The sequence below is a fragment of the Macaca nemestrina genome, chromosome 5 (genome assembly GCF_043159975.1).
Source record: "Macaca nemestrina isolate mMacNem1 chromosome 5, mMacNem.hap1, whole genome shotgun sequence".
Taxonomy (NCBI): Eukaryota; Metazoa; Chordata; class Mammalia; order Primates; family Cercopithecidae; genus Macaca; species Macaca nemestrina.
In genome coordinates this window covers 85,443,620-85,459,344 of record NC_092129.1, presented here as the reverse complement: position 1 = coordinate 85,459,344, position 15,725 = coordinate 85,443,620, and the positions used below count along the sequence as shown (strand labels likewise).

General features: G+C 33.0%; 1 protein-coding gene and 1 long non-coding RNA gene across 9 annotated transcripts in view; one reads left to right on the top strand and one right to left on the bottom strand.

Moving 5' to 3' along the window:
* The window catches only part of LOC105499065 (activating signal cointegrator 1 complex subunit 3), a 371,359-nt gene that overhangs the window by 342,077 nt on the left and 13,557 nt on the right, over positions 1–15,725 (bottom strand). For 6 of the 8 annotated variants that reach the window (XR_011623509.1, XM_011771486.3, XM_011771484.3 and 3 more), the window contains one exon: positions 13,187–13,337. Coding sequence is in view for 6 of the 8 variants with exons in the window: in XM_011771486.3 (XP_011769788.1) it covers positions 13,187–13,337 (151 nt within the window). In the remaining 2 variants the exon portion in view is untranslated. Of the gene's footprint in view, positions 1–8,108; positions 8,352–13,186; positions 13,338–15,725 lie in introns of those variants that run through there. The other 2 variants (XM_011771487.3, XM_011771491.3) reach the window with 2 other exon arrangements.
* Positions 1,209–14,854, top strand: LOC105499066 (uncharacterized). The gene is made up of 4 exons (XR_011623510.1): positions 1,209–1,301; positions 3,268–3,321; positions 12,768–12,844; positions 14,721–14,854. It is a non-coding gene; the product is annotated as an uncharacterized lncRNA (long non-coding RNA).

The following is a 15,725-nucleotide window of genomic DNA, read 5'->3' as shown; positions in this document are numbered from 1 at the left end:
CATTTATGTATATTTATTCATTCTATACATTTTACTTATAACTTGTAAAACAGGTTTTGGATAATTTGGGGATTATGGTACTTCTACAGATAATTTAAAAGGGTTGATACGACTGATACTAAAGTCTGAGAAAAAATGGAATTCACATTTACAAACATTATCTACCATTTTAAATATATATTTTTTGTAAAGATAGTATTGTTATCACTTTACATCTTGGGATTTTTAAAAAAATAATAATTTACTAAAAACTTTCACATAATTATCTCACTTTGTCCTAACAAAAGTATCTCCATTTTATAGATGTTAAACGGAAACAGAATTTGAGTAATTAGGGAAAGATCAAATAGCTATTACGTTATTAAACAAGATTAACAGTAGTCTTCTAACTCCTAAACAAATTATTTCCCCTATGTCACACTGATTCCCTGTAAATTCCTAGAAAGTAGAACTTATTTCTAATTCATGTTTACAAAGTAAATTTTAAAAATACATAGGTCACCTTAAGAAATAAAATAGTTGAAGAATAGCCTTATTATGTAATGTAAAAGTGTATTTAACTTAAATATCCATTATTAGGTTACTGGTTGAATTCTGATATAACCACATATTACATTCACTAAATATAATGCAGCAGATTTATGTATCTTGCCTTTAAAAAGTCCATTAAGAGTGGGTGAAAAAGTTATAAGCCCATGTTTGAAGAGAAAATAATTGTAGACTCATAGAAACATCAACAAAGATCAAAGGCAACTTTTTTGGAGTTTCAAATTTTTAATAACCATTAACTTAAAACTATAATTTCAAAAATCACAAATACTTAAAAATATTTAAACCTAGCTGGGTTGTGGTGTTTCATAAATGTTAATATTCTACCCTAATTACTAACTCTCCTTCTGCACAACCTATGTGAAATGGACACGTATTCATACCACAAAGCAGTATCTCAAGAGAGAATCTCTATATGCCTTACTGTTCTGGGAGTTCCACTAGCCAACACTATTTGTTGACATGAATGGCTACACAACAAAAATGACTACAGCAGTATGAAAACAATGAACTTTTTCAGGACACCAAAACATCAGATGGTAACGTCCACTTCCACCACCTTCCTGCAACCACACCTGCTTGTCTTTCCTAAGGGACACCGACATGCTTTCCAGCACGCTGTCGGCATGAGATGACGTGTTGGCGTAAGAGACTGGCTGTTAGCACGCTGCCCGGATGAGAGTGCGGATCAGATTGGAGCAGACGAAGGACCCCAGGTGCTGCGGCCGCAAAGGATGCACCACAACTTGCTGGTACAGCCCACTCAATGTTTTTTTGGTGACTAAAATGAATGAAAAGAGTTTGTAAAATGTAGACAACACATCTGACGAAAATGATGTAGTCAGTTGTCTAATTAGCCAAAGCTATCCAAGGCCCAACCTACCCTCAACAAAAATGTAATTGGCAGGGAAATACTAAGCGATTCTCTATGAGCAGGCTGAACCACCACCCAATTGGCCACATCAGAAGGGGGAGATGGGACGGCTTTGGACAACGCGTGTGGTTACACTTCTAAAGTAGAAAGGTGTTATAGTAATGTTCTTGTTTTCTGACACTAAATCCAAAATTGAACATGTTACATTAACTGTGAGAATCCTGTTCCAAAATAGCCTTTTGTTCACTTCTCTTTATATTCTATATGTAATTTAAGTAATAATACAAACGATTAGGTTTATGATCTTTGGTAAGTTAACATTTGCACCCAATTCTTAAAGCTTTTTCTGTCTGCTTCATATCACTTACTATGTTCACCTTTCGAAGAGGAATCAGGATTTTAAGTTTAGATTTGGCCACAGATAAATTGATACACTAATCAATTGTCGAAAAGTTTCTATAAAACTTAAGAACTCCAAACTTTTAAAGAAACTACTATAGAAACCTACATACTTGGGTATCTTTCTGTCCATAAAACACTGAATAACATAAGCTGTAAACCGGAAAACTGGCTCTGCCCACCTGGCACTTCTACTGTAACACATTTAAAAGGATGCACTTAGAAAGTCCCTACAATACTTTTATTAAGAAGAAATACTTATCCTACTTTGCAGTTATATTGAGAGGAAATGGGCTGTGAAATGCACAGTAAACTACAAGGCACTTCCCAGAATTTAAAAAAAAAAGTCAAAAGTGAAAGAGGCTTGCCAAAAATCACAGTTAAGTAGCAAAGCATGATCAGAACTCAACTTGGCTGGCTGACTGGTGCTCTTTTATTATAAATAATTTTCAAACTTAAAAAAAAAAAACAAAAAACCTTACATAGAAACTAACCATATATGGTTTTATAAAACTATATATTTGGTTGTTACTATAAGATTATAAAATAATTGTTTTAAAATCAAAGAGTTAAATGATGTTTACAATTGTCAGTCATCCTCAACACACAATTTACATGTTTTCTTTTGATTCAAAATATTAAGAATTAAATGGTTTTAAGTTGTCACTTTTTTCTGTAGCCTACTTTAATAGTTGAGGAATCTTGGGAAAAGGATGAGTAGAAAATTTTAAAGATTGAAATAAAATATCAATCACTTGCATCCATAATTGATAAGTATTTTTTTATTTTTTTGGAGACGGAGTCTTGCTCTGTCACCCAGACTGAAGTGCAGTTTTGAGACGGAGTCTTGCTCTGTCACCCAGGCTGGAGTGCAGTGACACAATCTCGGCTCCCTGCAACCTTCGCCTCCTGGGCTCAAGTGATTCTCCAGTCTCAGCCTCCTGAGTAGCTGGGAGTACAGGCACATGCCACTATGCCTAGCTAATTTTTATATTTTTTTGTAGAGTCGTTTCACCATGTGGCCCAGGCTGGTCTCAAACTCCTGAGTTCGGGTGATCCACCTATCTCGGCCTCCCAAAGGGCTGGGATTACAGGCGTGAGCCACTGTACCCAGTCAATAAGTATTCAATTTAGAAGCTGTCAATAAATGAGTTCCTTGACCAGTTAAATCCTCAGAGATTCGCTGATTTTTTTGAATCTGGTAAGTATTATGTTTTATTTTAAAAATATGTAAAATACAGGACTTTACCTACAACATTAGATACAACAAAGTACATTATTTAACAAAATACAAAAATGATTCAACTTGAATATAAAATATATCATGTCTCCATAATTTTTCCCTCTACATATTCCTTTTCATTTCCAATTAGTGTAATGATTAAACAAGTACAATATCTAAACTAGTCTCATGAATCTTGCTAATATTTTCCTCCTTTTTACAGAAAAACTCAGATACAGAGATTACAAAACATACTGATGCTACAAGAATAAGCCAGGTACTTTTTTTTTTTTTTTTTTTTTTTGAGGGAGAGAGTATTAAAACATCTTTCAAATGATCACAAAATTATCAAACTTTTGAGCTAACAGAGGTAGGCATTTTCCATGTGGCTTTTGGGGGAATAAAATGAACAATTTCTGTGATATAATTTTAAAATTGCGTAAGTAATGTAATTTAGTATAATAAGCCTCATGTATTTTAGAGTATATAACTCTTTCTGTGCATGAAAGCACCTTTAGCAATACCTTGCATTAAACAGGAAACATATTCAAGAAATGTTCAATATAGTGATTTGAAGGAGTTACTTAAATGTTAAAATTATTACTACATTTACATAAAAACTGTTGCCTTTGGGATGAGCAAATAAAGGAAAGCAAACAAAGATATTTGTTAGAAAAAAATAGTAGTAGTACAAAAGATTAAAATTAGTTCAAGGCATTTCCCTATGTTTTAAAAACAGCCATTTAATTTTATGTACATTCATTACAAAATGTGAATATTCAACTTGCAACTTTAAGGCAGCAACCAGCCACTATATTACCTTTCCAGTAGTATAAAACCCTGCATCAAATTACAATGTAACTTCCCAGGCAACCAAATAGCTAACATAAAAGTCTGAATTAGACTTCATATAAAAGCTTCCTATAATAAAACCATCATTTTGAGCATCACTAAGGAAATTAAAACAAATCACATAGCTCACTCAGATTTAACTGCCATTTTAGACTTTTTTAACATTGAAGGAAAAACAAAAAAGATTGAAGTATACACTTCAGTATTGCATCCATATATCAGATGCTTAGTAATATTATACTCGTAATACTATTTAAAATTATCACTTTTAAAATGCCTCTACTAAGGAATGCAGTTTTAAATTTTCTTATATTTAAGGAATCATAATTTGTTAATGAAAAATAATCTACTAATAAACTAAAGCAAATTGTCAAGAACTTTTATTTTATTTCTATTTTGGAGACAGGATCTGACTGTCACCCAGCCTGGAGTGCAGAGGCATGATCTTGGCTCACTCCAGCCTCTGCCTCCTGGACTCAAGTCATCCTCCAAACTCAGCCTCCCGAGTAGCTGGGACTACAGACATGCGCTACCATGCCTGGCTAATTGTTTTTGTATATTTTGTAGAGATGGGGTTTCACCATGTTGTCCAGGCTAGTCTCAAACTCCTGAGTTCAAGCGATCCACCCACCTCGGCCTCCCAAAATTCTGGGATTACAGGCATAAGCCACTGTATCCATATACTCCATCCAGCCAGTATCCATTCTGTTTACAATGGTTTAGCTATATTCCCAGGTAATCTGAATTGCCTATTTACACAGCTGATACATTTGCAAAGTCTTCTTGATTTTTATAGTTATCCAGCTTTTTAAAAATTTCTCTTGTAAAATGGACATAAATATAACACCTCTGTCTTTGAAACATTCAAAACACAATATAATGCTGTCCAGTGTTACCTTCTCTATGAATTGTTTCCTGACTTACCTAAGCAGTTTCCTGCCCTTTGAACCAGTAAATCACTGGACACATTACATCTGTCATAACATTTAACCCATAGAAGCAACTATTTGTTTACTAATGGTTATTAGCACATCTAAATTATAATAAAATTATTCATTGACAGCCACTTATCAGATTAACCCTAGGCACTTTATACTACTACTTAACATCACAACAACTACAGAGGGTGAGAACTGTTATCACCATATTATAGAAGAGAAAAGAAGTGTAGTGATATTAACTAGCTACCCACTAGTAACTGACAGAACTGAATTTGTACCCACATATATTAACGGATACTTTGAAATTACCCCAAACTATAAAAAAGTAAGGAAACTGAAAAGCAAATAAAGACAGTACAAGAAATATAGTTGCATCAAGTACACAGATATAATGCCTAGATGTGGAGCAGATTATCTGGTGAATAAAAGGCAACAAATGTGAAAAGGCCAAATCATTAGCACAGACTTGAGCCCTACCATTATCAAGCTGCTGACCTAGATAGGGAACTTGTCAGATGAAACAAATTAACCCACTTGGTGTCTTTATCACTACAATAGGTTTTGATATTTGAGCTGAATATATTCCTAATACATATATTTATGGATGTATAAATATGTAACACAAATATAAAAATAGGCATGAGAATGAAAAACACCAATTTATTATATTTATGATACTGGTTAACCAGGGCCTGAGCATGGTACATAGGAGTTCTCACCATGATAGCCAAACCTCAAGCTAAATAAATACACAAGCATGTTACTTATCAATCTGAAATATTTCATTTTTAATCTATGTAACATATAAAGCATAGTAATTCTTTTTATTGTCTATAACAATATACAGTACACATACAGCTCAAAGAATTATCAAAAAATGAACACACCTGTGTAATCTGGTTAACTACTTCAAGAATCAGAACATTATCAGCTCCCCAGAAACCTCCCTCACATTCACTCCTACTCACTACCTCCTTCCTCAAGAGTAGCCACTATCCTGACTTCTAAAACCAGAGACTGTCATGCCTAGTTTTCAATTTTATATTAATGGAATTATAATATGTATTGTATGGCTTCTTTTGTCAACATTATAAGATTCACTTACAATGTTATACATAGTTGTAATCTGTTATTGCTATAAGGTAGTCTACATACAACAACTTAAGCGTTTTAACAATGAACTGGGTTGTTTCTACATTAAGGCTATCACAAATAATGTTGCCATGAATGCACAAATTTTTGATATACACATATGTACAAGCATTTTTATTGGACATTGATGTTCTAAGATTAAAATTTCACTTATCCAACCATAGTAAGTAATAATAGACACTGTCAAACAGTTACGCAAAGTGGTTGTACCAACTGTGAACTCTAGCAGCAGTGAATGAAAATTCTTGTTTCACATTCTTGATCCTAACAATAGGTATGTCAGTCTTTTTCATTTTAACCATTCTAATGAGCATGTAGTGGCATCTCCTTGACTACCAATGAAGCTGAAGCCTTTTTCATGTTTACTGGCCAATTATCTCCTGTGCAGTCCTTGTTCAAAGCTCTTACTCATGTTTTTATAGGATTAGCTGTCCTTTCATTATTGATTTGTAGGAGCTCATATTTAATCTGGATACAAGCTCTCTTTTTGGTTATATATCTTGAAGCTATATTCTCCCACTCTATGTTTTGCCTTTTTACTCTTAATAAATAGAAGGCATTAATTCTACTACAGTCCAACTTAATCATTCCCTTTGTACTTTTTGTTCTCTATTTGATAAATTTTGGCACATACCAAGATCCTGAAGATACTCTTTTACATCTTTTAGAAGAGGTATTGTATTGTGTGTCATGCTTAATTCTGTAGGCTGTTTAAAATTATTTTTAAAATAGATACTTTTTTTCATCTATGCAGTTGACCCAGCACCATATACTGAAAAAATAGCCTTGTCTCACTATTGTTTTACCTTCATTATAAATCAAGTATACTTCTATCTGTAGGTTTGTTTCTGGGCTATATTCTGTCATACTAGTCCATTTGCCTATTCTTGGACCAACACCACACTGTCTACTTATCTTTATAATAAGTTTTAATATCTACTAGAGTAAGTTTTCCCTCTTTATTTTTCAAAGTTAACCAGGCTGCTCTTTGCCTTTGAATTTCCATATAAATTTCATATTACCTTGTCAATTTCCACACATACACACATACATACATACACACACACGCCCCTCAAACATAAGACTATGCTTGGGATAGCACTGAATCTATAGATCAATTTGGGTAAAAAATATATTATTATAACAGTGAGTCTTCCAATCCTTGGTATATCCCTCTGTTTATTTAGATTTTTTTAAAATTCTCTCAGTAATATTTTAGTTTTCCATGAAGAAGTCTTGCTTATTTTTTGTTAAATGTATTCCTATTTGATGCTTTTGTAAATGTAAAATAAATTAAAATATATAAAATTTAAGGTAAAATGTATTGTTACATAAAGATAAATGTAATTTTAATGTGCTTCTAGTAAGTAGAAATAAAATTGATTTTTATATTAACCTTGTTAAATTCACTTTCTACAGGTACAGTCATATGAAAAATGGAAAGTTTTTTTTTTTTCTTCCAGTCGTTATGCCCTTACTTTTTCTTGCCATATTATGTTAGCAAGGATTTTTAATACAGTGAGAAACAGAAGTGGTAATAGGCATTTGTGTCTAATTCCGTACCTCAGGGAAGCTTCTAACTTTGTACTATTAAGTATGTTTGTTCTAAGTGTTTTATAGCTACTGCTTATCAGATTAACAAAATCTCCTTCTGTTCCTAGTTTGTTGAGAATTTTTATCATAAGTAATGTTAGATATTCATAAAATGCTTTTTCTCTGCTGAATAATCATGTAATTTTTAAACCTTTATTACTTTACAGCAAATCACCCTATCTTCTCATATTTATTAATCCACTCATTGTAAACATTTGATCACACACACATCATGTGTATTTCTTTTGCTGACACATTTGACAGTACATTTTAATCTTCATGAGATTTCACTATATATACTGCAGTATGCTTCTCCTGAGATTTAGGATATCCTCTTACATAGCCACAACATTATCACATCTGAGATCTAATATTACCTAATGACGTCCAGCCTATATTCAGATTTCTCCAATGGCCCCAAAAATATGTAATTTTTTTCTGATTCAAGAGTCAATCAAGGATCATACATTACATTTTGATTGTTATATGCCTTAACTTCTTTTAATCTACAATAGTACTCTCATACCTTTCTAAATGAGATGACATTCTCCATTAAAGCCATCATAGTATATAGATTTCTTTGTAGTTAAGGTTTTTAATTACAGATTAAATTCATTTAATAGTCAAATATTCAGATTTTCTATTTCCTCTTTTGTCCATTTTAGTCATTTTTGTCATCTTAGTCCTCTGAATCTGTCAGAAGCTCTGCTCATCTTCTCATCCTCCTCTTTTCCATCCAGCCTCCTCTTCTGGAATGGACAATTCACTTCTAGGAAAAAGTAGCCCAAATGCCAGGATCACATTTTCTGGGTTAGTTTCTGCTTCCACATCTTGGCCCCAAAAATCTTCACTGCCCTGGTAACTTCTCTGATACAGTAAAACAAATTTTGTATTTTGCAGTTTTTCTAGGTATTCTCTGTAGAGGGTTGTTCCACATTACCCTGTCTGCCACTTTGTGGGAAGCAAAACTCTTTGAACTATTTTGCAATCGGCAATTTTCAAAATAACTGTCACAAACACTGCTATATCCCTTTAACAGGCCTTTATAATTCTAAATGTCTACCATTATGTCCATAGACAAAATTGCCAGATTCTGCTAATATCTTTTTATACTTCCTATTCCAGTCATTGCTTTATAAATGGCTTTCCACCCTAGATTTTGATTCCTCAGTTTTTAACAGCAAAATCTTACTTCCTTGATAACTCATAAACTACAGTGGATTTACAAATGCCCTAAACCATACTTTATAAGCCACTCCTGTCCAACCTACTTTTTGATTCATACTTTTCTTAAAGATGAAGTTATTAAAGGTAAGATGCATAAAAAAAGTCAAAACTCATATAAATAGGGGCTTATAAATTAGAAAAAGCAAAACAAACAGGTCTTTGTAAGACAAAAGTTGAATAGTGAAATAAACTAGTTCAGTTCTGACTGAGTCTTGATTTGTATCCATACTATAGCAAAATCATTAGATTAATACACTCTGGGACAAGTTCAAACATTCTGTTCTGGCTCTTTAAGAGATATTCAGTTAGACAGAGAGTTGATTAGGGAATGGTAGGGTCTTTCTCCCCACTTGTCCACTACTCTTGGCCCCCATCTTAGTTTCTGTCTACACTGTGCAAATCTTACTAGCCTCATGAAATAATTTAAATTCTTAAGTAACAGATGTATGCCTAATACATAATGCATTTTGATTACTAGTCTCAATCCTGACTTCTTTATTTTAAAAAAATGTTTACACTTAGAGCACATAAAATATACTGAAAAAGTTTCATTGCCAACTGAATATAGACTATATCCTTCAACATTCAAGAAGGAGACAGCTATGCCTACAATAAGTATTTAAATACACTAAGATTAAGGACCAAGAATACTATTTTTAAATAATTTATATATTTTCTCCATAAAACTAAATTTTATTATTAAAATAATCTTAAGGGAAGAATCAAACTGTAAAAAGGTATGGGAATATACCACATGTAAATTGTGGGCTTGGGAGTGATAGGAGGAATACTTAAAAATGACAAAAAAGAGAGAAACTGCCACTTGTAAGACATCGTCAGCATTACAGGTAGTGAAGACCACAGAGAACTTTGAGTTGGATTCTCAATACTTCATTTGTTTATTGAACATCTACTAGATCCCTTGCAGCATATTAGGCAATGGAGTAGAAAGATGCTGTGACTCCTGTAATATCTGTTTCATTAAAGCATTCACAGTCTATCAGAGACTTCACTACTGTGAAGGGAGAAGACAGGAAAATAATTATGAAACAACAAGTACTCTAAAAAATTATGTATAATAGAACACAATGGGGTAAGTTATTTTAACACATAAAAGAGAGAAGAAAAGCATTATGTACTGTTCAGGAAATTCAGACAGTAAACACTGCATATGTTGGCATAAAGGTTGCATGTGATCCAATGGCAAAGAGATAAAAAAGTAAATTGTGTCAACTCATAAAGGAGTTTTATGTATCATTCTAAAGAATCTGATCTAAAAGGTAAGCTGGGAATAAAAATGACCTTTGCCTTTGACAAAGATCAGTCTAGTGACAGTGAAGAAGGTGGATGAGAAAGGAAGGCTAAAGCAAACGACTACTGAAGTAGTTCAGACATGCGGTGGTAAAAGGCTGAAATGGGGCAATGGTAAATATATAGAGTAAATTTAAGAACAGTTGAAATGCAGACTTAGTAGGACATGACCTCTAACTACAAGGAAAGAAAAGGTAAAAATCTAGGATTTCTATCATATTCCTAATTCAGAATTTAGATCTAGGCCTGCTTTCAAGACATACAAACCACAAGATTCACTTAACTTTAATGGGCCCTGTTTTTTCACATACAAAATGAAGGCATTAGACAAGATGTCCTCTGATATTTCCTCCAGCTTAATGTCAATTGTCCAGATTAAACAATATGCATAGCCTTGTCTCACAAAATTATACTCAAGTGAAATATTTTTTCTTTATTCTCTTGCTTAACCTTTTTAATACAATTATACCAAAATTATCTATGCTAGAAGATAAATATAAGAGAAATGACAGGGACATTTTCCACATGAGACTAATCCTTTCAAAGCTGGTAGCTTTAATTACATTTCCAGTATCAGCATTTTCATCCAGAAGGGAAGTTTCACTAAAGCTAATAGTTATTCAACTTAAGCACAGCATTTAAAAATGGGTATAATACATTTAGAATTTGCCTACATACAACTTATGATTTTATTTGTCTGATAAACATTATTTTGAGACATTAATCTCAAAATAATCCATTAAACACACAGGCCAGGTGATCAGTCCCTAAGTATGAATCAGGTATTTACTTCACCACAGGTACAATCCCCGGAATTATATTTAATGACTGGTATTTAAAACAATGTTTTCTGACTTGTGGCCAGACATATCCGGAGAAAGCAATCTAAAGGGTTTTCATTTTTTAAATCTTAAATTCCACATCATTTAGGTAAAGAAATAACTTAGTCATGGTACTGAATAAGCTCAATACATCATTACATTTTTGCTCAGTATTCTGAGGTATTTTTGTAATAGAACTAAAGAGGAGGAAGGACACTCTGTATAGTTTTTGAAAAGTACTTTAGTCAGATTCTGGTGGCCTCAACATCTTACAAATGAAGATGTGATGAAAACCAGGAGGGTTAAGACCCTAGTCAAGGTGATGTGGAAGACTGCATTTTCGCCACTATTTTTCAAACGACCTGCCTCTGTATTCTTAAAATATAAAGTCTAAATCTATGCCAAATGCTATTACAAATCTCATCGAAGTGTGCTATATTGCCCCTAGGCTTAAGCAAACTCAGTTTTTACTAATGTCCTTGAACTTCTAAAAATCTAACTGCACAACCATGAGACATTTTATACTTTCACAACTTAAAACAATGAGGACATTCAATCAAATATCATACTAGGTTACAGACCAATGATACTTAAATGACATATTTTTAAAAGTTAACATATTTGAAAAAAAAAATTATAGATTTGATGACCATAAGAAAGTTTTCAAGTCTGTGAGATGTAACAGAAACACAATCCAGAGCTGGTATATGGAATAAAATTGCCTACCAGCAAGCATATGGTAAGGTAAAGATCCAAATTCTCTCTCCACCAAGGAATCACCTGAGAACATTTTTTTCATTTATTTAACAAATGAATTTTTATTAAGACTCTAAAATATCCTGGGTTCTAGTATAGCACTGGAGATGGACAGTTTAACAAGAAGAATAAGATCCTATTCTCATGAAACTTACATCAGAGTGACAATAAACAAGTAAAACGTCAGATAATGATACATGTTATGGAGAAAATGTTATGAATGGTTATAAGATAAAGAGTGACTGGGTAACAATTTACTGGCGTGAAGACCTCATTAAGGAAGTAATTTTTTAGCTGAGTTTAAAATGACAAAAAGGGATCTACCATCATTAAGATTAGAACAGAGTATTCCCAACACAGAGAGCAGCATGTGTGAAGACCCAAATCAGGTACTAGCTTGGTAGGTTTGAGGAAGCTGAAGACAGACATGTGTTTGACACAGTAATGAAGGCAAGAATGAAGTGAGGTCAGAGAGAGAGGGAGACCAGATCATGTAAGACCAGAATAGGAGTCTGGACATTTTATAGTTATAAACCTGCTAAATTTGGAAAATCTAGAACTATAGTAGTATTAATTATGCTTTTTAGTTATCAGAATTTGGAATATGATGAATTTCAATGTACAAACACAGGGGTTTTACCAGTCATTTGTTTCATTTAGTTTGATTTTTAACCTTGGCAAAGTAACCTGAGTTAGTATATAATATTATAATTTCAAATTACATTTTCCTTCAAATATAATCAATTGATAAGAGTATTAGTCTGGGAAGGGAAGTGAAGCAGTCAAAGTATAGTTTAAGTGCTGTTATTCACTGTGTACTAGGTGGGCATCTATAATAAGAAACTGAGCTACATGGCTTTTAAGCTGCCTTAGAGCTACATTAAAATTTTAATTTACTTTATCTTTATTTTAATCAAGATAGTGGTTTTCAAACCCTGAATTCCTACAAATCCTTCATGCTTGATAGTATTATAATTACTAATTTACTTCTGCCTATCCCCAGCCTGTCACTCTCTATCCTAAGCTTGTTGACAGATAAGGACTATCTTTTTTTTTTCTGTTCGAGACAGGGTCTCACTTGAGTTGCCCAGACTGAAGTGCAGTGGCGCGATCTTGGCTTACCACAGCCCCAACCTCCCAGGCTCAGGTAATTTTCCCACATCAGCCTCCAGAGTAGCTGGGACTACAAGTGCGCACCACCACACCCAGCTAGTTTATTTTATTTGTATTTTTAGTAGAGACAGGGTTTTGCCATGTTGCCCAGGCTGGTCTCAAACTCCTGAACTCAAGTAATCTGCCTGCCTTGACCTCCCAAGGTGCTGGGGTTATACGAATGAGCCAATGCGCCCGGCCAGGATTGTCTTTCATGATTATGAATACTTACGCCAGGAAATTTTAGCTTTCCTTTATATAGTATGTTGTTTACAAGGAATCTGTTTTTAAACCTTACTGGTTCTCTTTAAAAAAAAAAGAAAAAAGAAAACTATACCTATCTGTTTTGCAGCATGTAATATATCTTTTAAGTCTTCATTTATACTTTGCATTTTACTCTTCTCCAGTTTTTCATTCAAAAATTTTATTATCTTCTTCCATGTCAGGCCCAAATCTAAACCTTGTTCATGAAGTTTAGATCGTTTTATCTGAAATAAGAGATCATAATGTAGAAAAATACTGCTTAAAGTTCTTCTTAATTCCAACACTGATTACATATATTTTGCATTACATTATACAACTTGGTACTACCCACAAGAATTCAAAGTTGTATCTATTCACATCCAAACTGACTACTCACAAAACAATTTTCCTTAAATGGGTTTTCATAGATTTTCATTTGTTTAAAATGTATGTTTAATAAAAGCTTCTTTTTACAATTTTAATTACACTGCATACTGACAAAATCATTTCATACAGCAAAGTAAAAAGTTCAACATCCAGATAATAATATTATTATTGATAACATCACACGTCTTGCCATTTTTCTAATTGCTTGTTTTTAATACAGCTTAGACTATACTGTATATAAATCAGAGCTTTATGTCATGCTTTTTAATGAAACGCATTTATAGAAAATTAGACTCCCATGATAGGGTCAAATATATTCAAGTCAGCATTACTTTCTTAACCATGATCCTAGACCTGGTGAGGCATTTGGAAGATTCTTTTTTATACACACTCTTTTCTATTAGGTGGCTTAAACAAGAGAAATTTATTTTCTCACAGTTCTGGAGCTACAAGTTCAAGATCAAGGAGTTGGCAGGTTTGGGTTCTTCTGAGGCTTTTGTATATTTGAGACTACAGATCTTTCCATTCTCAAGAACTGACCACAGAACACAATAAAAATTTTATTTCAGACCTCTGGCTTTGATCCACGGAGAAAACTCATGAAGCTTTCAAACCAAATGAAAAAGTAGTGGGTCAGGTAGAAAGCACTAATTTTACTATTGGTTAGAATGATGAAAATGCATAATTCACCATTACTTCCCTGCCTCCATTTTTTAATTTCAAATGAGATTAGTCATTCTGAGTTTAGGGAGAGGAGAATGGGCAAAGGTAGAGATGAAACAAGATTGGCCATAAAATGAATTAAGTTGTTACAATGGAGTCATAAGTACATTAAGGTTTATCTTATTTGTCTCTTTACTTTTGTATACATTGAACAGCTTCTGACATAAAAAGTTATATTAAAATGAAGTTCATCATTACTGTGTCAAACACATGTCTGTCTTCAACTTCCTCAAACCTACCAAGCTAGTACCTGATTTGGGTCTTTGTACATGCTGCTTTCTGTGTTGGGAATACTCTGTTCTAATCTTAATGACGGTAGACCCCTTTTTGTCATTTTAAACTCAGCTAAAAAAATTACTTCCTTAATGAGGTCTTCATGCCAATAAGCTGTTACCCACTCTTTATCTTATAACCATTCATAACATTTTCTCCATAACATGTATCATTATCTGATTAAGTTAAAATAAAGCCATTAGGATGGGACTTAATTATCTGATAGATCTTGTAACAAAATTTAGACACATAAAGAGACACCAGGGATATGCTTGTGCAGAGGACAAATCATGTGAGGACACAGCAGGAAGGCTGCCTTAACTGCAAGCCACACAGAGAAGCCTCAGAAGAAACCAAGTCTGCCAACACCTTGATCTTGGACTTCTAGCTCCAGAACTATGAGAAAATAAATCTTTGTTGTTTAAGCCACCTAATCTGTTATTCCTAATTTTGTTATCACCTAATTTTGTTATTCTGTGCAAACTAATATACCACATTCAGAGACATTTCTAAGAATCTTTCCTATTTAAGTATCTTATAAGTACATGTCTAGAATTTTCTGGAAGTCTCGATAACATATACTTTTAATTTTTCCATAATATTAAACTTGTAACTACGTATGTAATTTATTTTATACCTTTATAAGACTTATATGTTTATCCATCAGAAGAAATTACTTGCCAAACCTCATGCCCTAATTTGCAATTCAGAAAATGTAGTCATTGAACCTATACAGGAAAGAGACTGAAGAAGTTCCTTTGATAAAACAAAAATGATCTTCCAAAGTAATAATTGCCCATTTCTGACCTAGTGAGATCTACCTATATTTGCAGGAAGGGTAACATTAGCATTATTTATTATAAAATTAACTCATATAAGGAAATTTTCCATACCATAATTACTAAAGCAGGGGTCAGTCTTTACTATAAATGTCAAAGCAGTCCTTGTACATTTAATTTTTGTTTCTTACTAAAATGTATTTCTGAATTTTACTCATAAAGTAGCTTTTAAATTAACAATGTTTCTTAAGTCTTAAACACCTTTCTTACCAATTATAATGACAAGTCATTTTAATGAGATCAACCTCTGAGTTCAAGAGATTAATATTCATATTTCTCATAAGGTACAGACACTGCTTTTGTTTATTTGGTAAGAATTTTACCAGAGACCTAAAAACTTACTCAGATAATCCAGAGGTAAATTACAGGATTAAGTTACAAACGTAATTGTGGTAGGGAACTGAACAAAAG